The following is a 21,861-nucleotide window of genomic DNA, read 5'->3' as shown; positions in this document are numbered from 1 at the left end:
CTATAGGTGTACATGTAGGTGTAAAAGGCTGCACACATGCACATGGGCTCTGTCATATGCGGTCTCTGCTCGTGCCATAAATGTGCCTCAGTCATATCTGTTCTGTATTTGTGGTATGATAACCTGTGGGAGAATATCATTCCCTTTACTAATGAAATCTCAGGTTCAGTGATTCCTTAAAATCAGATACTGCTCAGAACCCTTTATTGCACTCCCCTCCTCCCTCCCTTCCTCTCCAGTATTACTTTAGAGATCCTAGACTTTTTGTTCCTCTAAATGAATTTTAAAATGATTTTGCCCCATCCTATAAAATAATCCTTTGGCAGTTTGATTAGTATAGTACTAAATATGCAAATTAACTGGTAATATAATTTTTATTATACATATTGCCATTGCTCAAACATGAATAATGAATATTTCTCCAATAATTTAAGCCTTTTATTTATGAAAAGAATATTTCTCAGTTCTATTTAGTCCTACTTTCACCCCTAATCAAAGCAGTCTTTCGGTTACTTCTCATCCAAACCACTTGGCAAAGTTTAAAAATTAGATATAATGAGAGAGGAGAGAGTCATAGCTCTACATATGACTTTATAAACAAACTTTTTTTTGTACCTGTGATTACATGAATGTGAATAGTCCCTTCACTGGCACAGATTACAAGGAATTCATCTTCTTTCATTCATGGAAATGCCTATATGCTTCTCTAGGAGACAGGTGTCAAGGGAGGAAGGTTTGGATTTCGCTTCCCAAGAGTCTAGCACTTGGAGAACACTGTTCATTGAGACAAATTCCCCCAATTTTATTTTCTGGATTTTGGGATTTAGATTTAGTGTTTAGCTATAAAGTGATTGTATAATGAGGCAAGGAGTATTTCTGGCTCTAGGAGTCTTTTCAAAGGCAGGATTAATAAACAGAGAGGGTAGATGGGCGGGTAAGAGAGGGAGAGCAACAAACATTAGCATCTGTACAGCCATATACAAGGGAACTCAGAAGATAACCAAAGTATTCCTCAACCTATCTATGCCTCCTGTAAAATCTTGATGACCCCCCTGAAGCAAGGTAGAATGAATGCCTACACCAGAAAGGCTTTAGAGCAGGCGTCGGCAACGTATGGCTCTTGAGCCATATCTGGCTCTTTTGAGGGCCAGATATGGCTCTTTCTGCAGGAGCCATAAAGGCAATTTTTTTTCAGGCGCTGTTACAGGAGGGCACTGTGAGCACTGTACGTCTTTCACGAAATTACATTTTAAAAAATGTGGCGTTTGTGGCTCTCCCAGCCAAAAGGGTTGCCGACCCTTGCTTTAGAGACTCTCATGCTAGCTATGGGAAATAGAGTGAGATGGAAGAGGGAAAGAATGGCTGAATGGATGACTGAAAGGAAAAACTATTTTTAAGCACTTGTTTGTTTAGCATTCTGCTAAGTGATGGGGATACATATACAAAAGTAGGTAAAAATATTCTCAGAGTCCATATTCTAATGTTGATAAGAAATAAACTTGAAATAGGGAATTTTTGGATGAGGAAACTTCCTCTACCAGTGCAGATTGGCACCTTCTCTGCACATTATATTCTTGGAGAGTTGTCTAGGCCATGGAAATGTTGTGACTTGCCCAAGGTCACATGGCTAGTGTGCATTGGCACTTGAACCCAGATCTTCAATTCAAGGCCAATTCAACATTCACTATGCAATGTTGCCTCCCTTATACTGTTCTAGTGCAAGACTATACAAAAAAAAGGAAGTGGTGACCAGAAGGGGCATTTGGTCCATTACAGGGATTGTGAGTGGAGCCGTCAGGGAGTAGATGAACACCCTACTTCCAGGAGCAATGGAAGAGTTGATTTCATTATGATTCCTGAACAGGGATGTGTAGAAGGTGGGACAAGAATATCTGTTCAGTGGCCAGACAAGTAGCAAGGTAATGACCAAGGAATCTGCCATTTGAAGCATGGCAGAAAGAATTGGTCATATGGGACACGTGCCAATTAGGACAGCAGAAGCCTGATGTAGGAGCTGTGAGGTAGGAGGTGAAAGGGTCAAAACCTCTAGGGAATGACTGTAGGTTTGGGCAGCAAAGTCACTGGCCAGAAAATGGCCAAGGAGTAAAGAAAGGCTATGGCTCTCATGGGAGAAAATGTTCAACTTTGATGCAAGTGAGGTGACAGTCCATCAACAAACTTTTATTTAAAACCTACCATGATCTAGCCCTCAGAGATCTAGTCCTTGCCACTTTTCTGTTTTAGAACTAGGACAGAAGGTAAGGGTTAAAAGAAAAAAAGGAACCTTTTTATGAGCTAGACATTTTTATTAGACACTGGAAATGCAAAAGACAGATGGGAAACAGTTCTGTCCTCAAGAAGCTTATATTCTGTCTGGGGAAGCAACATGGAACCTTTTCCCCAATAATGCTAGAATATGAAGGAGATTGTACTTGTTTAGGTATGGAAGACTAGAATGTACCTATTGCCTTAATTTCCCATGACAATATTTGGCAGTTTGACTTATGAGTCCTGTTTCAGCTTTTAGTAGAGTGCTACAAGGCCAAAGCTTAGAGAGAGATTCCCATTATATTCTGGGAAATGGGGTTTGAAGCAGATAGGGATAGTTCTGTTTTAAAGTTTTATTGATGTCTTTTGTTTTTCTACCACCTTTTTTTCAAATGAGGATAGATATTGTTATACAAATATTCCACACTGAAACTGCTTATATACCCTTTGACTAAATAATCTAGCTACTGGACATGTGCCCCAAGGAGGTCAAAGACATAAATAAAAGTCCATATATAACAAAATATTAATAGCAGTGCTTTGGGGGAGTAGCAAAAACTAGAAACAAAGGGGGTCTTCATTGATTGAGGAATGATTGTTTGTTTTACATAAATATAATGGAGGTGGCATAGTGGAAAGAGCGCTGGGTCTGGAGTGCAGAAGATATGAATTTGAATTTGGCTTCAGACTCTTGCTATGGAACTCTGGCCAAGTTATTTAACCTAGTCTCAGTTCCCTCACCTGTAAAAGGAGCTGGAGAAGGAAATGATACACCATTCTAACATCTTTGCCAAGAAAAGTCCAAAAGCAATCACAAAAAGTTGGACATAACCAAAAAATGACTGAACAATGGAAGACTGACATATGATATCCCTTCAAATACTTAAAGAGCCATCATGTCTGTAAGTCTTCTACACTCCAAAAATTCCTAGGTCTTTCAACAGATATGGCATGATTTTGAGGCCCTTCACCATCCTGGTTACTTTCCTTTAGATGCTGTCCTAAAGGATATCCTCTGGATGATTCTAAAATATGGACCTCAGAACTGTTCATCATACCTGAGGCAATGTGATACAGGGCAAATGTCTTGCCTCTGATGCTTGCTTCTTGTCTAATATTAAGCAAATCATTTATTTTTGTGGGCCTCAATTTCCTCACCTGCAAAATGGTGAAGTTGGGCTAGTTGGCCTTTGAAGTACCTTTCCTATCTAGATCTGGGATCCCATGGTGATAAAATGTAGTCTGACTAGGGTAGAAAATCACAGGCCCATCATCTCTTTAATCTTGGGTATTGTCTCTTTCTTTCTTTCCTATTTATTCCTTTTTTTTGCATTATCTTTCTTCATTTAGCCTAAGATCACATTGGTCTACCATAGCAGCTAACATTTATATAGTACTTCCTATTTGCCAGGCACTATGCTAAACATTTTATAATAATTATCTCATTGCAGCCTACCAATAACCTTGAGAATTAGGTGCCATTATAATCCTCATTTTACAAATGAGGAAACTGAGAGAAACAAAGGTTAAAAGATTTGCCCAACATCACATAGCTAGTAGATATCTGAGGCTCGATTTGAACTTAGGTCTTCTTGACTCCTGATACTGCTGTGCTTTCAGTCCACTAAAATCTTTTAATCTTTTTTTCAGATAAATTAGCCAGGGCCATACTTTTCTAATTTTACAATTAGGACCTTGACTTTTGAACTCTTGTAAGACTTTACATCAATCTTTGTTAAATTTAATCTTATTAGATTTAGTTCCATGCTCTAGCCTGTAAAGACCATGTTGGATCCTGACTTTTCCACATCTAATATGGTAGGGAGGTTTCACCCCGTTGTGTTGTCTATGCCTTTATCCAGGTCACTGATTTAAAAAATGCCAAATAAGACAGTCAAACAGGAGTCTTTAGGGCACTTCATCTGAGACGTCCTTGGAAGCCAAAAGGTAAGTTGAAATACTGCTCTTTGGTCAGTCCCAAAGTGCCTAAACGTATGATTGTCTTGTTCACTATTATTTTTTCCTCAAGAATAGCATGAAAATATTTGTTAAGTGCTTTGCTAAAGTGATCTTCATTTACAGGTAGAATCTACGTCCGATATTTTCCTTATCCACCTTCCAGGAATCAGGTCCAAAAAAAGAAAAGAGTTTAGTCTGTCATTTCCTATTCTTTTTTTTTTTTTAAACCCTTACCTTCCTTTCTAGAATCAATGTTGTGTATAGTTCCAAGGTAGAAGAACAGTAAGGGCTAGGCAATGGGGGTTAAGTGAACTGCTCTGGGTAACACAGCTAGAATGTGTCAATAGCCATATTTGAACTCAGGTCTTCCTGCCTTTCAATCCACTAAGCCACCTAGCTGTCTATTTTTTTAAATTCCAATACCCCCAAAAATATTTCATTAAGATATAAAAGCAATGAGAAGTGGGTACAGGGCCAACACTGGGGTCAGAGAGTCTATTTAGTCGGTAAATATTTATTGTCTTCTGTCTGCTAGGCACCGTGCTAAGCACTAGTACTATAAAAAGAGGCAAAAGACCCACAAAATCAGCAAACTCTAGGGTTCACTTCTTGAAGGAGAACACATACTGTTTTGTGATGTAGGCAAACCAATAAGACTACAAGTTACAGAAGACTTTCCATTCTACGGAGTTCCCCAATCTGATGAAATCATAGTATAGGGTGGGTGGGTGGGAACCTCCGGTGATACTGTTTGATTTTAAGTCATGACACACTATAGTTTCTGAAGAAGTCAAGTCCTAGGCATGGGCTGAACCAATCTGTTGGTGAGTTTCACTGGAGTAGGTAGACTAGAATGGATTCCTAGTTCCTTGCACTGTGTCTGATTCATAGTAGGTGCTCAAGAAATGCTTGTTTATTGGTGGATCAGAGAAATGTCTGACTGGCAAAGGAGTTGGGCCAACAGCTAATATGAGGCTCGGGTGCTCCAGGAGTGTCTGTTCAGTGTGTTGAATCTCAGAGGAAAGCCCCCAACCTGTTAGCAGGTTTGGCCACGGAGGATTTAAGGGAAAGCATGGAATATAAAAATCAAGGCTAGGATTGCTTTTTGGGTCCTTAGTAGGGATACACACCTAGGCGACCTCATAGATCCAGGTGAGGGGGCAGGGGATACAAAGAGAAAAATGAAACTCTGGGTCTTCAAGGAAATTATATTTTAAGGGGTACAACATAAAAGCATTGCAAGAATATTTCAGGAAAGAGAGAGCTTTTACAAATGAGAAGACCAAGAAGAAATGGGAAGTGGTTCGAGTTAAACCTCAAAGGAAGATAATCTATGAAGTAGAGATGAGGAGGGGGTGCATTCCAGCTAGCTGTGCCAAGGCAGAGAAACAGAAGACACAGCAGCTCAGGGAACATCCAGGTCAGTTTTTCTCTAACTTAAAATGTGTGCACTTAACTCGTAGAAGCTTTAGATTTCTCATCAGTAGGATGAGAGAATAGCTATAGAATAGCTGATAGAATGGAGATGATCTCCAAGGTTCCTCTCAGTTCCAAATTTTAGGATCCAACGTCATAAAAAAACAAAACAAAACAGTAGATGCCCTTGAAGAGCTTGCAATCCATAAAATGGAGATTTAAGAAATGCGAAACAAAAGAAATCTAAACAAATAAAAAAGGAAAGAAATGCAAATATAAAATGGTTAAAAGTGTAAACAGTAATAATATAATAAAAAAGGCAAAAGAGTCCACGTTCAGCCCCAAGATGAATCTCCCTTTTGCAGGCTGCGTGCAAGCTCTGCAGAGCATTTGTCAGGGATCAGTTACTGCTATCAGACTCATCTTTCCTCTTTCCTAATTCCCTTTATCGGGGAAACAGTCTGGGTGAGGCACCAAAAAGGGAACAGACTGAGAAGGCAGGGAGACAGGGGACGGGTACCTTGCCAGAAGTGGAGGACTAGGGCGGAATGCTCAGCTTCTCCTAGGAAAGGAATGAAGAGGAAGGATCGAAAGGAAGGGGAGGAGCAGATAGCCGGCTCCAAAGGCAGAAGACTTGGGCAGCTGGAGCAGGGCTGGGGAGAGGGAGGGAGAGAAGGAGAGAGGGAGAGAGAGAAGTAGAGGGAGAGAGAGAGAGCAGAGAGCCCAGAGCCCCGAGCCCAGCGGGAGAACGCCAGGAACTCCGAGCTCTACATAGGGGCGGAGCCCCAGTGCTTGGAGAGGAGGTGTCTGAAGGGGTGAGGTGGAGCTAAGAGGGTTGGATGTTTTGGCGGAGGCAGACGGGATCTGGACTCTGTGTTTCCCTCCCTCCTTTTCCTCTCTTTTTTCTTTCTTGGTTTGGTGGCGGAGTCTTCCGCGGGAGATGCCTTGGCTGGGCGCGCGGCTCCGACTAGGGTGCTAGCAGCACGCTCGCCTGGGGCCAGCTGTGCGGAGCCACGCGCCTACAGTCCGGGCTGTCTTTGCTGCCCTGTTTAGTGCCCACACCTGGCTGCGGCCTCGGAGGCTGCAAGTCCTGATTTGTCTAAGCCCCACGAGGGGAGTAAGGCGAGGCGGTCCCCAAGCACTGACCTCTGGACGAGTTAGCGATTTTTCCCGGGGAAAGGCTGCCGCACCAAGTCAGCCCGAGTGTCGGGACAAGCTTTTGTAGCCATGGGCTTGCAACCCTTGGAGTTTAGCGACTGCTACCTAGACAGCCCGTGGTTCCGGGAGAGGATTCGTGCCCATGAAGCGGAGCTGGAGAAAACTAATAAGTTCATCAAAGAGTTGCTTAAGGACGGGAAAAACCTCATTGCTGCCACCAAAAGTAAGCCTTGGGGAATGTGTGTGGCCCCGATGGTGGGGAGGGGAACGTGGAGAGAACCTGGGCTTTGTCCGGGGGCTTGGTGTCTTTAGTTGTTGACTCCTTAGCGTTCCTTGCACCGAGGCAAAGCTCCCTGGCTTTGCCAGCGAATGAATACCCTGGAGAGGCAGCTCAGTGCCTAGCTTGGAGGTGGCAGCTGGGGGGACCCGTTCGGGGCAGGGGCAAGCCGGCGGACACGTACGCAGAAACGTTTATTTGGAACTCGCTGTGGCGGACGGATTGGGGTGCCAAAGGACCCGGCGGCCAAGCAGAAAGTGGGGCCCAGTGATGGGGAGAAAAACGCTGAGCTGAGGAACACTGGAGTGAGAGTGCTTTGCGTTTTTCTTCCGGCAGCCCAAAGGAAAGTCTTGTTTCTACTCACCCTGGTTTTTTCGGCAGAAGGGAGGAAAGCTTCCCCTTTAGCTCCCCACCCACACAGCTTGAGTGTGTGGCCCCCATCCGAAGCCAGCATCGGCTTGGCTTCCTTTAAACTTAAACTGACCAAGTTTCAAATGTGAGTTTAATCTGTTCTCCTCCTTTTTGAATGGAGACAAACTTGAAGGGGCAATGAAGTGGCTCCTTCCACCACCTTGTACGTTTCAGATAGTACATTTTGCTCCATTGCAAATAATTTCATGATCTCTGGAAAGGGAGATTCATTGAAAGCTTAATCCTTGTTCGTGTGCTTCTTTCTGTCCATAGCCCTGATCTTTCTCCTTGTTCTTCTACTACTTATAATTCTGTATTTGGTCAATACCTATGTTTAAGCCAGAAATTCCAGCTAGCTTTATTTTCTCCTCCCTCTGTCCTTTTTCTTTATTTGCTTATTCCATGAGAAAAATGAGAGCTGAGCCTCTCTAATGGCCATGCCAGATTTCGAGTGAAGTTTGGAATTCTCTACTTAAGCCTTGTTCCCTCTTCTCCTCCCCCTCAGTTTTATTGCTTTTAATTTTTCAGACCTAAATGGTAGTAGTGTAGCAATGGAATTAGATTTAAAATCAGAAGGAACCTTAGACATGGCCTAACTCAAACTCCTCATTTTACAAATTAGGAAGTTAAGGCACAAAGAGGTGGAAGTGATTGCCCAAGAAAATTTTTAGAGAGACCCGTGGCAATGCAGTTCTATTCAAGAAATATTTATTGAATTCTATATAAGCTCAGAAAAATTATCAGAGTCCAAAGGAACATACCATGTTTTTGGAAGATGTGCGCTTCTGAAGTGCAGGACCCAGTGTTTTTGGAAGGTTAGACAATAAAATTAATTACTTGAGGGAGCAGCTAGGTGGCTCAGTGGATTGAGAGCTTGCTGTAGTGGAGAGGTCTTGAGCTCCTGTCTGGCCTCAGACACTTTCTATCCTTGTGACCCTGGGCAAGTCACTTAAACCCATTGCATAGCCCTTACTACTCTTCTTATTGCTTTAAAACAAAATAAAACCCAATACCCAAATAATTAGCATAAGAACTGAAATAACTATAAAATAGAATAAGCACACAAGAGATATAAATACAAAGTATGAGATTGCAGAGATTAGTTCCTTTCAGCTTCTGCTCTATACTCAATAAACAAAACATGTATTTTTATTTTTTAAAAAACTTTTACCTTCCATCTTAGAATCAATACTGTATATTGTTCTAAGACAGAAGAGCAGCAAAGGCTAGGCAATGGGGATCAGCCAGGCCAGTGACAGACAACCTTCTGAGCTTGGTGAGCACCAAAAAACCAAGCATAACTCTAGTAGTGTGTCACTTTGAGAAAAAAACCATAATTTTGCGATATTTATAGTTTAAATAACAAAATGTATAATTGTAATATATAACTGTACTTAATAAACCAAAATAGGTAAATTAATATAGGCACAATTGTCATCTATAGTGTACCGAGTGTCTACACAACACTACAGCAAATGTTTCATCCTCAGCATGTGGCCCCATACTTCTCTATATGCGGCTGTGTGCCATCGAGAAAATGGCTACACATGTCAGTGCTGACACGTGTGTCATAGGTTTGCCATTACTGAGCTAGACTGTGTCTGAGATCAAATTTGAATCCAGGACCTTCTACCTCCAGGCCTGGCTCTCCAACGGCTGAGCCACCTTGTTGTATTTATTTATTAAGAGCCTGCTGTGTTTCTGCAAGGGAAGTTGGGGGTAGGTTGGAATTACAAATACGAAAACAAGAGTGAGAATGCCCTTTTTACTTTGTAATCTTGTTCACAGATGAGTAAATGAAGGTTATGTACAAAATAAATACTAATTGAGCTGTGCTTATAACCTGGGGATGGTGAAAACCTCTAGAAGGAGGTGATTATTGAATAAATCTTGAAGACTGATCTGGGTCAGAGATGTGGAGGGAAACCATAAATCTGTGCAAAGAGCTGGAGGTGGGAGATTCGAATATATGTGTGAGGAAGTACAAGTGGCTTAGAGAGTGAGGGAGAATTATGTATTGTCTGCCTGAAAAGATAGGCTACAACCAGATTGTGATGGATTTTAAATGCCCAAGGGAGGAGTTTATATCTTACCCTAGAGTTGGGAGATCCATGGGTGCTTCATGAATAGAGGTCAAGCCTGTAATTTAGGAATACCAATTTTGCAGTTGTGGGGAGGATAGATAGGAGAAGGTGGATGTAGATAGACCAATTTGGAGGCTCTTGGAATAATCTAGGTGAGAGATGATAAGAACCTGGACTGGTTGTTACACGAGTAAGGAAAGCGCTGCCAGAGATGTTGAGAAGGTGGCACAAGACTTAGAAATTGTTTGGATATGGAGTGAGAAATGAATGATAGTGAAGAGTTTAGGAGGATTCCTACATTAAGAACTGAGTAACTGAAAAAATGGTGTTTTTGGAGAAAAACAGGGAAGATAAGAGAATGCTGAAACCACAGACTGGGGAAGATTTTCATGGAAGAGATGCTGTCGAGCTGACTTTGGAAGGGTGGGTAGGATTTGTTATATCAGATGCTTCTTTTCCAAGTTTTCTCTCCTTTACTTTCTTCTTGTTTCATTTATGTTTCACACTTTTTGGCCCGACAGTCTTTCTCAGATCCAGGTATGGATCTGTCGTTCCTCAGAAATCTGTGGCTCTGTTGGCTACTAAATAAAATTCAGTCTTCTGCTTGGCGTGTAAAATTTGCTGCTATTGCCTGAATTCCCCTTAGGGAATGTGGTGCTGGGACTTATTTGGTGACTTTGGACACAGACCTTCATAATCACTTCAAACTCATTATTGTCTTTATCAGACTCAGTGGGGAAAGAGAAGGGAAAGTAGTACAACTTGTGGTAAGATAGTAAGATGCAACAACAAATGAACTTGATCTGGAGAAGGGTGTTCAGGGTGGGAAGTCCCTTGGGGTGCCAAGCAGGCCCCAGAGCTTTCAGAGGTGAGACAGGAGCCAGGCAACTCTTGTGGAGGTGTGAGGAGGGCACATGGCAAAGCCAGTTTGGCCAGTGAGAGGCAGGTATTTGGGAGGGCAATATTAGCTGTCCTGCCAACAGGATGCACGCCTCTTAATACTGTAGCAACCAGTGCTGCTCTGGCTGGACAGCTGTCAGGGTTCTCCAGCAGGATGTGATTTTGGTTGAAATCATCAGCTCACAGCTCATGCTTCTGGCATCCACATTCCTTACTGTAAGAACCATTACTTTCAAGGGATTATGTTTAAGGTCCCAGCCCTGAAGTAGCTCCTCTCGCTTCCTGTTGAACTCCTCTGTTCCTTTTAAGAATTGAGACAAACACATCCATAAGCACAGAAGCCTTTGGGGACCATTAGGCTGGACTCACTTGAGTCCACCCTTGTGTAAATGGTATCCATACCTACAGTGTTTACTTCTGCTTCCTAAGCAAGTGGAAAGAGCACTAAACTGTAAGATGCAACCCAGCACCTTCTTAATTCTTCTCTCCTCAGAACCAACTATGTGATCTCAAGCAGCCTGCTTAAATCTTTCCTATTTGGCAGGGTCATAGATGACTACATCTGGAAGGACCCTTGTAGGTCAGCTCGTCCAACTCCTTTCATTTCACAGAGCAGGAAACTGAGGCCCAGAAGGGGAAGTGAACTTGTTCAAGGTCTCATAGATAGTAAATGGCAGTCAAAATTTGAACTTCAGTCCTGTCTTTCTAGATGCAGCCTTCTTCCCACTTTGCTCTTGTTACTTGCCAGTTTCTTCTGATTTGCCTTGCAGGGATGTTAGGGAGAGCAGGGAATTTTGAAACCACTTGTTGCAGAGGAGAGAACTCGGGCCATCTGAAATATGTTAAGTCTAAAGGTCAGCAAGACAGCTGATTCTTTTTGAAATTTGTGGGAGCTGAGGAAATAGATCGCTGGGCCCTGAGTAGGCAGGATAAATTAGTTATTATTAATTATTAAATTAGCTCAGCTAACATTTATTAGCAGGGATATTGATATACTCTTATAATCTTTGATATTTGGCATTGTTTTTTGCAAAGGAAAATGGCATAATCTGCATATTTAATCATTGATATGTTACCTTGATGTAGAGTGCCCTACAATTTTGTTGTTCTTTAGTTGTTTCACTGTTAACCCTATTTAAGGTTTTCTTGCTAAAGGTACTGGAGTGGTTTGCTGTCCATTCCTTTTTCCCCACTCACTTGACAGATGAGGAGACCAAGGCAAACAGGATTAAGTTAATTGCCCAGGATCACACAACTAGTATAATTAGTATCTATTAATTCAGAGATTTTTCATTCATTTTTGATTTGATAATTCTTAACTCAAAAAGATCTTGGGCTGCAGTGGAAAGAACATAGGGTTTAGTTGGAAAATGTGAGTTCAAATCCTGCTTCTGCTTCTTATTACCTGTATAATATTAGGCAAGTGATTTTAGCCTGAGTTTCCTAATTTCTAAAGTAAGGGAGGAGGTTGGACTAGTTGACCTCAAGTCTCCTTTTTAGTTCTAAATTTGTGTTACTCTGTCACCGAATGATTCCGAATCTTCCTGATTCCCTGGGCCCCCACTCTACCCACCCCATTTATTAGTATTTTGACCCACCTACTGTGGACAAGGTGCTATTGGCTAGGTCCTCAAGGTCATGAAAAATTCAGATTAGATGGTCCCTGTCCTCCATTGAATTTTACAGCCCTGTGAGGGGACAGGAAGAGGGAGATAAAACACATAAACATAGCATCGTTTGGAATAACAGAGACAATATGTTGGAATGGGTAGAGCACCTGCTTCAGAACTAGGCAGCCCTGGAGTTTAAGCCCTCTTCTGACCCCTCCTGCCTGGGCATGTGACCTTGGGTGAATTGTTTAACTTCTTGGTGTTCTCAGGAACTCTCTGAAGACCATAAAATCGCAGTGAAGATGATGACCAGAATCGGTAGAGGGAGTTTCCATACCTGCTTGTTCCCCATATCAACATTAATACAGGCCCACTAGCCATCCCTATTGTAATATGTGTAACAGTTTTGTGAGGTCAGAGGGAGAACTGAATATGAAAAAATTTTACTAGTAGTTACTAGTTTTTTTACATTTTACTAGTAATTACTAGTAGTTACTTTGTCTTCCATTAGACTCATTACTCTCAGCTCTGGTGGTTTTATACTGAAATATGTTTTTTGTAAAAAAAAAAATAGGACTTAATTTGTTTTGGATGTGTACTGGAGAAAATAGTCTCTGTCACAGGGGACTGAGGAAATTGGAAGCCCCTCTAGCCTCCAGACTGACCTGATTGGGTGGGAAAACCAGTTAACCAGAGAAAAATCAATGGGGTCAGCAAGTTTATTGAGCACCTGTTATTTACAAAGTGCTGTCCTGTGCAAGGCATACAAAGAAGTTGAGGCAGAGTCTCATCCCTTAAGAAGCTGCGATCTAGCTGAGAAGACAAGACTTAGGCTAACAATTTTAACCTTAGTTCAAGACCATATATTAAATTCAGTTAAAACAAATACCTTGGTAGTTCAGAGAGGGGTAATATTGCTGTGGAGCACTTGGGGAAGGACTCAGGGAAGGACTAGATCTTAAAATCATGGAGGGTGAGGAGATTCCAGCTGGTAGGATGATCTGGATGGGGAGGAACAAAATATGTTCCAGAGACAGCTGCAGACTGAGTCTGGAATAGAGGGTTTAGGTTGTGTGTGTGGCTTGGACAGATAGGGATAGGAAGATGGAAGGAGATCATAAAGGGGGGGGAGGTGGGTTGGTACTGGGTTTATGGAAGGCCTTGAACAAACTAAAGATATTGGACCATAACATCCTTTTATTAGGTCTCTATTGCCTAAAGGGTTCCCCCCCTCAAAGTCAGGAATTGACATGGGAATTGAACAATTCCTGATCACTCAAATATTTATTAAGTGCCTATTATGTGCCAGGCAGTGTGCTAAGTGCTGGGGGTATAAAAAGAGGCAAAAGACAACCACTGCCCTCAAGGAGCTTACAATTGAATGGGGGAGACAACACGCAAATATACATACGAATATACACAAACCAAGTTATGTCCAGGATAAATAGGAAATAATTTAAGAAAGGAAAGCATTGAAATTTAAGAGGGGCAAGGAGAGGCTTCCTGTATGCTTTAAACAACCCCTATGTGCAAAGTCCTGGTCTGTGGACTGAGTTAACAAGTTACTTTTGTCACTATTCTGTCTAGGTCTTATCACTTCATACCTGGAATATTTAAGGAGCTTGCTGGGTAGTCTTTTTGCCTCGAGACTTTTCCTCACTCAGTTGTCAATTATTTTCTGAAATGTAGGTAGGATCAGATCATGCCTTTCCCCTCCCATTCAATAAATTCCAGTAGCTCCTTATTACTTCCAGGATCATATATCAAATCATCTGTTTGCCTTTTGAAACCATAATCTGACCTCTTCTTCCCTTACTGTGTTTTATACTTCGTGGTTGCTGTTCAGTTGTGATCCCATTTGGGTGTTTTTTTGGCAGAGAAATGGAACTGGTTTGCCATTTCTTTCTCTAGCTCATTTGACAGATGAGGAAAGTGAGATAAAGAGGGTTAAGTGACCTGCCCAGGGTAACACAGTTGGTAAGTTTCTGAGGGCAGATTTGAAATCAGGAAGATGAAATAATATATTATGTGATCCTGTGACATTGCTTTTCCTCATTATTCCATCTCTTGATAATGGGCATTTTCAAACTTTATTTCTTTTACCACAAGGGTGCCCTATATCACATTTTAGACATCTCTAAATATAAGTTCTTTTCCTTAAATATGCCCAACTGTAATGACCAATCTCTCCTTTTTTTTCCCTCTCATAAAAGAAGAGTATGAGACTCTTTAACATAGCCTTGATTTATAATCCAGGTTAAACAGCATTCTCCTGATCTTCTAGTCTAGTAACTCCTTCAAATAAAGACAAGGTTAGCCGAGCATGGTTTGTTGTCACTGAAGCCATACTGGTTTTTGGTTATTGTTGTTTCCTTTTCAAGGTATTTACCAGCCATTCTTTTAATAATATGTACTACATTATGCCAGGACCCAAAAATCAGTCATTGGCTTATAGTGAATTCCACCCTCTTCCCTTTTTTAAAAAAATGGGGGTAACTTTTATCTTTTTGCCAGGCTTGCAGCAAATCCTTCCTACTCCTCCTCCCCATTCCCTAACATCTTTCAGATGACTCAGTACACACACCTACCATTGAGTATGGTTCCTCGAGCTAGCCAAGGACAGCTAGGTTCTGTCCTACAGTCTCCTCTACTTATCTTGGTTATCAGCTAGGGACCTATTAGCTGTTCTTGTTTTGCCTTTCCAAGACACAGATTACTGTGCTAGGCAAAGAAAACACAAGTGAAAGAAGTAGGAAGTTCTTTCTCAGTTTTACCACCTCTTCTGCCCATCATCATTGCCCTTTCCACCTTTGTTGTGTATCTTCTTTCCCTACCAGCATCTCAAGCAAAAAAACCTAACAGAACCCAAATCTTTGTGTTGTCCTTAGCTTCATTGCCAGCCTTGTTCATTTTAATCTTTGTTGCCATTGACATGATTCCTACGGGAGGGAGCTCTACTTTCTCAGTCAAGTCCCATTATCTACTCATTCTTCCATCTTTTGTAGGTGCCTTTTTAAAATGGAAATTGATAAATAGAGTTTTTTGGGTATTATGGTGGTTATGGGAAACTGGGCTGTTGCAACATGTATATATTCATTCTATAAGCATATGCTAAGTACCAGTACAGAGTACAGTGCAATTCAAAATGGTACTAATACATCTTTATTGCACATTTTGACCTATGCCACTGATAGATGTTTAATAAATTTAAGTGAGTACCTTAAAAACTACATATGAAGCAAAGCCAATAACAATTCTATTTAGGGGTCGTTTACAAATGGAATTTTTCTCTAAATGGAAAAGAATTATTGTTTGCGTTTGCTGTGTTGATAATAAATCATATTCACATGGTGTTTTTGGTTATTTCTGCTTTTTAGATAAGGAACCTGAGACTCTGTGATTTGCCCCTGTTAACTACAACCAAATAGGCATTAAGGTATAGAAAAAAGAGGCCTGGATTTTGAGTCCTAAGACCTTGGCTTGTAGCCTAGCAGTGCTACTTACTGCCTGAATGACCCTGAACCAGTCACTTGATTTCTCTGAGGCTCAGTTTACTCATCTATAGAAATAGGAAGATTAGCTTAGATGATCTATCTGGGTTTTTCCAGCTCTAGTTCCTATAATTAGATTATCAAAGATTTGATTCAAATCCAAGATTCATGGCTTCATGTCCACCACATATAGTAGATACATCTCATCCTTGATAATTAAATGTTATTATAGGATTTAGAGCTATAAAGGATCTTAGAGACTATTTAGTTCAACCCCCTCATTTTATGGATGAGAAAAGAGACCAAGAATAACTAAGTATATAAAGGCTAAGGAAAGGCTCAAGGTCATTGAAGGTTCCTTGGGACAGTGTTACTGGCCTAGTTTCTCATAGCAGGTAGAAAGCTAGTGTTTGGAATCACTAAAGGGAATAAATAGCAAAACCAAAATTTGAATCCAAATCCCTTTCTATTATATCATATAGTAGACATTTTCAGTTATATGAAATTAAAAGCTTTTGTATGCTTAGGCATTAGGAGTAAGAAGCTTGTGGATGTGTGGGAGGATGTTCGATGTACATATGTAACTCTTATATTAACTATCTCTGATAGAAATTTAATTCTAAGATACATAAGGAATCAATGTAAATGTTTGAAGCCAAGAGTTATCAAAAGATATGAATAAACAATTTTTATAAGATAAAATACAATAAATCAACATCATGTGAAAGATTGCTCCCCATTCACTAATAGTAAGAGAAACATAGGGTCATTTGGCTCCAAATCCAGGATTCTTTCCATTATGCCACCTACTCTTTGCTTTATTATTATTATTATTATTATTATTATTATTATTATTATTATTAGTAGTAGTAGTAGTAGTAGTAGTAGTAGTAGTAGTAGTAGTAGTAGTAGTAGTAGTAGTAGTAGTAGTAGTAGTAGTAGTAGTAGTAGTATCCAAGCAAATAATTGCAAATTCAAGCACTGTTTTTCTGTTGGGTACCCAGAATTTTGGACTGTGGAACTCCTTCAGCTAGGATGTGTTTTTTTTTTTTTTGGAAGTATCACATTTGGTCTGAACATACTCTTTGCTATTATATGATGATGGAGGAAAATGGCAGTTTTGAAGACTTTGTATTTCAGGCGGTCCCCCTGTTTAATTTAGTGATTTGATTTAGTGATTCGTGCAGCATTCTGTCAGTTACACCCATTTGCTAACACTTTTCATTGGATTAGGCTGTGCACAAATTTTGGAGGTCATAGCTTGACTTCTTGACTTGCCTTTGGGTTTTTTTGTGGGGGGGACTGGGTGAGCTTCACCCTCTCCTATCTTTCCTTCCTCTTTATCTCTCAGATTCCATTTGACTTCTTTGAAGACTGGATTCCCAGAGTTCATTATGTCTCTTGGCCTCTTCTGTATTTACTTCTCAGGAATCTCCAAAGGTTAGGAAGCTTTCTATAATGTGATTGCCTTAGCTAGAGGATTGGACAACACTTGCAAATAGTGTGAGGAGATGAAGGGGATAGGGAGAAAAGAATCAAGGCAGGATAATCTGTTTTCAAGATAGAAGCAAGGAGTCCTTTCATGCCCTATTTAATGAATGTTTGAGCATCTTAATAAATGTTGGTTGAGTTCGAACACATTTGTTGGATGAATACCTTGCAAACATAGTCTATAACATCAAGGGCATTTTCTGGACTCAAACAGGGGTGCATGAGTTTGTTGACCAAGGTTGGGTGTTTGTGTGTGCTAAGTTATCTTTTAAGACTTACTACCTTGAACTAATATTTGTTCTAGCTATCAATAGTACTACAGGGCAAGGAAGTAGACAAATCGTTGGGAATTTTTGAAGGATCATAGATGTAGTCATTGAATCCTGAAGAGAGGTTAAAAAATTCCAATCTCAGTAGTTTTGGAAGAGGTTTTATTTAGAAGTCAATATTGATTTCCAAGGTTAGAAAGTTCATTATGAACGGAACTGTGACTAAAGTAAAGATTAGCCAGTTCCGAGGCGCTAGAAGCAGAGACTGAACAGAGACTACCTGTCCTTGAAGAATAAAGGCAGAAGACAATAAGGTCCTGCTTTGAGGTACCTTGACAATAAATTAAATTCAGTAATTCAGATGCAGTATTTAAGGAAATGGATATGGAAGTTGTAGGAATCAGGAAGGGTAAGTGCCAGTACTGATGTTTCCTGGAGAGAACATCACTGGGGGAAAGAAGAGGGCAACAAAACAGCAACTCTGTTTCAGCTTCTAAAAAAGCCACCAACTGTCTCTAAGTCATTCCAAAAGGCTGCTCAAAGATGTCTGTCAAAATCTCCCTCCAAGAGAAAACTTTCTTATTCCTTTACGGTAAGACAGCAGGATTGAAGAATTTGAGGAAATGTGGACGTAGACTGCATTGGAAGGGTTGTAGGAAGTTTGTTTCACTAATACGTTGTTGATAAAGTTGTGAGAAGTCTACCTTTTCTGGAAATTAATTTGGAAGTCTATAGATGGGAAATTACTATACTTGCTCAAACCCTTTGACCCAGCTATTGAGGCTATAAGTATGTGCTCCAAGGAAGTTAAAAACCAAAAGTTCCCATATATGACAAAATATTCATAGAAGATTTTATCGTGTAGGTTAAAAGAAAAAGAAATCCCCAAGTTAACAACAAAGTAAGAACCTGGTGCTATTTTATATGTGAAGCAGGGCCTTTTTTATATCAGTCACGATTCCTTTTATATTGAGAATGATTGCACTGTAAGAAAGAACAATTAGGAGGAATTCAGAGAAACATGAGATGGTTTGCATGAACAGATTTATACCAGACAAAGCTGCACCATGGGAACAATGTGTCTAATCACTGAGTCTGAGGCACCGATCTCAGATTAAATGTAGTGACCAGTCATGGTTCCAGATGACAGATAATTAAACACTCTTTTCTCCTCTCAGTAGAGATTGCCTTTTCAGAATTTTTGCATCTACTGGACCCCACTGGGTTCATGCTCTGTTTGAGTTTGCTTTTTTCATTGTGTCAGGGAAGAATTATATGGGTTTGGAGGAAGGGTGATATCATTGGAAAATTATATGGGATGAGAAACTCAAGACATCAATAAAATAGAAAGTAAGATAACCCAGCAAAGTACTTTGAAGCTGCATTATTTTAATATTTTATGGGATTAGTTATTGTATTGCTGCTTAATGTGAGTATATGCTTAGAAAGCTTTATGTTGTTGAGCCCACAGTTTTATAGTTGATTATGATGTGTGCAATCATTTCCATAAAATTTTGGGCCCTTCTTGAGGAGCATAACCGTCTATTATAACATTGTTGGGGAAAATCAGATTACTTCAGTCTGAAGCACCTGTTTCAAGAATGTAATCATGCCATGAGTGTAAAGAGGTCCTCCTGTGCAGACAGAAGGATTTGTAAGTTAGGGATTTCTAAAAGGACTAGCACTGGCTACTGCTAATATTTGGAAATATACTGATGATAGATAGACCAGGGGCCCAAAAGATTGCCAGATTTGGTGACAGAAAGGTCTGGATTCTAATGTTTCCTCAGATCCTTGCTACCAGTGAGATGCTGGGCAACCCACTTAATCTTTCTGGAACTTATTTTTCCCACCTGTAAAATGGGGATGAAGAATGATATCTTCTTCTTATGGGGATGGAGAAGAGCAACAGAGATAATCTACAAAAAGGTTCCTGTGAACAACAAAGTGCTGTATCAATGTTTCAGTTTAAAAAAAAGTCTTTTATAGGATAAATGATGCAATTTTACCTGGTGGTGGGATGTATTTTTTCTAATAGGCTTTTACTATTTATTTGTCTCTGAAGTATAATTATTTTACTGTCACATGCCCCCATGACTTTGTATTGGCTGTTTTTATGACTAAAATGTTCAACCTTTTCACCTCCAACTCTTGGAATCCCTGCCTTCCTTTAAAGGTTCAGCTCAGGTACCGGTTCCTACAGGAGAATTATTCTATTTCCCTTGTCATTAGTGCCCCCCTCCCGCCAAATTACCCATAAATAATATTAATAGCTAGTATTTACATAGTACCTACTATGTGCCACACTGTGTTAAATGCTTTACAAATCTTATCTCATTTGATCTTCAGAAAAACTCTGGGAGGTCAGTGCCATTAACTGTCTCCACTTTGCAATTGAGGAAACTGAGGCAAATAGAGGTTAAGTGACTTGCACAGGTTCATATCACTAGTGTTTCAGGCGGAATTTGACCTTGGGTCTTCCTGATTCCAGGTTCTCTACTAGTCATCTAGCTATAATCTGTGTACATTGTTGTGCTCCCCCAGGAGAACATATACTTGGGAGTAGAGTCCAATTTCCTTTATGTCTTCATTGCCTCAGTCTGGGCACATAAGTGCTATGACAATTAAAAATTCCAAGAGACTAGCTTCTGAGTAAGAAAATCGGTATATTAATCAGGCTAGCAATAATCAGTACATCCATTGGTCAATGATCTTTCTTGATGATCAAAGACAAGTCCCTTCAAGCAGGTCTATAAATATAATTTTGGGAGCTCATTATTCCTCCCTTCCTTTGGACATCCCAAGATACCTCCAATCCATAAATAGCCATCAATCCTCTCAGCCTCTCCCCATCCCCTGTATGATGGTTCATCCCATGCCCCCAACATCTAGGGGGAGAGAAATTTTGAATTCTGCCTGGTTAGGAATATCCTTCTGTAATATTTCCCAATGAGAGATTGAAGGACTTTGTTCTGTTATTAGCAATAGCTCCTAGTCTAAACTAGTTCTTATTTACTGAGCAAGATGAACCTCATCATCTCTATCTTCTATTTACAATGAGAGATTCTCCAAGGTGGGGCATTTTCAGAATTTCCTAGGAACAAAGAAATGAGAAGTGAGGCTGAGCCTCAATTCAGAATCCAGAAATAGAAATAATTCCGTATATTAAAAATAAATCCTCTCAATGTTTAATGAAATGAATTAAAATTTTACTTTATGTAAATAATTATGTATAGTTTATTAATGTAAATACTTATTGTATAGAACTATAAGAACGAGATGAAACCAACATTTTCATTTGATGGAGGAGGAAATTCGTGCAGGAGTCAGATCCTTCAACTATTTTATGAGCAACACAAAAGCTCTGTATTCTGTCTTATTTTATCTTTGTGCCCAGAAACTAGACTAAAACTCAGGTTTTAGTCTAAATGTCCTGACATTTAGGCCAAGGCTCTGTCCATTATACTGGACATAGGTTAGGAACTTGGGTGATCCCTTCATGAGAACATGCTTACATCAAATCAATTAAATAAATGTATATAAATTACTGTGCTTGGCTCTGGGGGATATAACGATAACATCTTGTCTCTGCTTTCAAAAATTTATAATGTCAGAAATAAAATGCAAATAGTCAGTAGAAAACAAATTATTGGAAATACCTGGAAGAGGCATAATGTGCTATGAGAAAGCAGGGTAGGTGAGATTACGTCTGACTAAGGCAATCAATAAACTAGTATTTTTCAGCCTTTTCCTATGGACGAAGTACTGTTACATACTAGGTGCTGGAGATGCAAGCGTGTACAAAGAATGAAACAATGAGTATAATGGGGAAGTGGAGAAGCATGTGTTTTGAAGCTGAACTCTGAAGGATGAATGTAATTTCAATAGGCAAGAGATTTGGTGTGCTCAAGGAATACTCCCCAGGCACAGAGGAAGAAAGTATAAATAAGTTAAATGTGAGATATAGAAAGGACTGGAGTAATTCGGAATGGTAATAGTCATGCAGAAGGGGCATCTGTCAGTATAAGAGAAAGCTGTTGGAGTCTTTGTGGAGGGCTTTGAATGCCTTTTCATAAAAGGACTAACTGGGAGCCACTGATTTTCAGCATGAATTTTAAGGACATGTATTAATGTATTTTGTAAGAAAGACTTTTAAAATGTTGAAATAATGAAACTGAAGGAACTTGAACAACAATGTAATATTTTTCTATTGCTTGGGCAGCATATCATTTTAGATGCCAGGACTGTAAGAAAAAGGCAAAAAAGCAAGCAGAGTTTAAACCATTTCAGGTGGCTTAGAGGCAGAAGCCCAGACTTAAAATGTGTCCTTACCCATTAACTAGCTGTGTGCTAATAATTTGGGCTAATAATTTCACTATGATTTTCCTCAGTTTCCTCAACTGTCAAGAGGAGATAATAATAGCATTGACCTCCCAGGAGTGTTGTGAAGACCAAATGAGACATAATAATTGTAAACTGCTGAGAACAATGCCTGGCATAAATATGAGCTCTAATCATCTTAGCTAT

At 40.1% G+C, this 21,861-nt stretch overlaps 1 protein-coding gene across 1 annotated transcript in view; it reads left to right on the top strand.

The window, feature by feature from the left end:
• Positions 1 to 6,483: 6,483 nt before the first annotated feature.
• Positions 6,484 to 21,861, top strand: part of ARHGAP10 (Rho GTPase activating protein 10) — a 373,337-nt gene continuing 357,959 nt past the window's right edge. The window contains exon 1 of the mRNA XM_044681696.1: positions 6,484 to 7,024. Within this exon, the coding sequence (XP_044537631.1) occupies positions 6,871 to 7,024 (154 nt within the window). The 5' untranslated portion in view covers positions 6,484 to 6,870. The remainder of the gene's footprint in view (positions 7,025 to 21,861) is intronic.

Source organism: Gracilinanus agilis, chromosome 6 (genome assembly GCF_016433145.1).
Source record: "Gracilinanus agilis isolate LMUSP501 chromosome 6, AgileGrace, whole genome shotgun sequence".
NCBI lineage: Eukaryota > Metazoa > Chordata > Mammalia > Didelphimorphia > Didelphidae > Gracilinanus > Gracilinanus agilis.
Note: the sequence above shows the minus strand (reverse complement) of the source record. Positions and strands in the feature narration are given on the sequence as shown.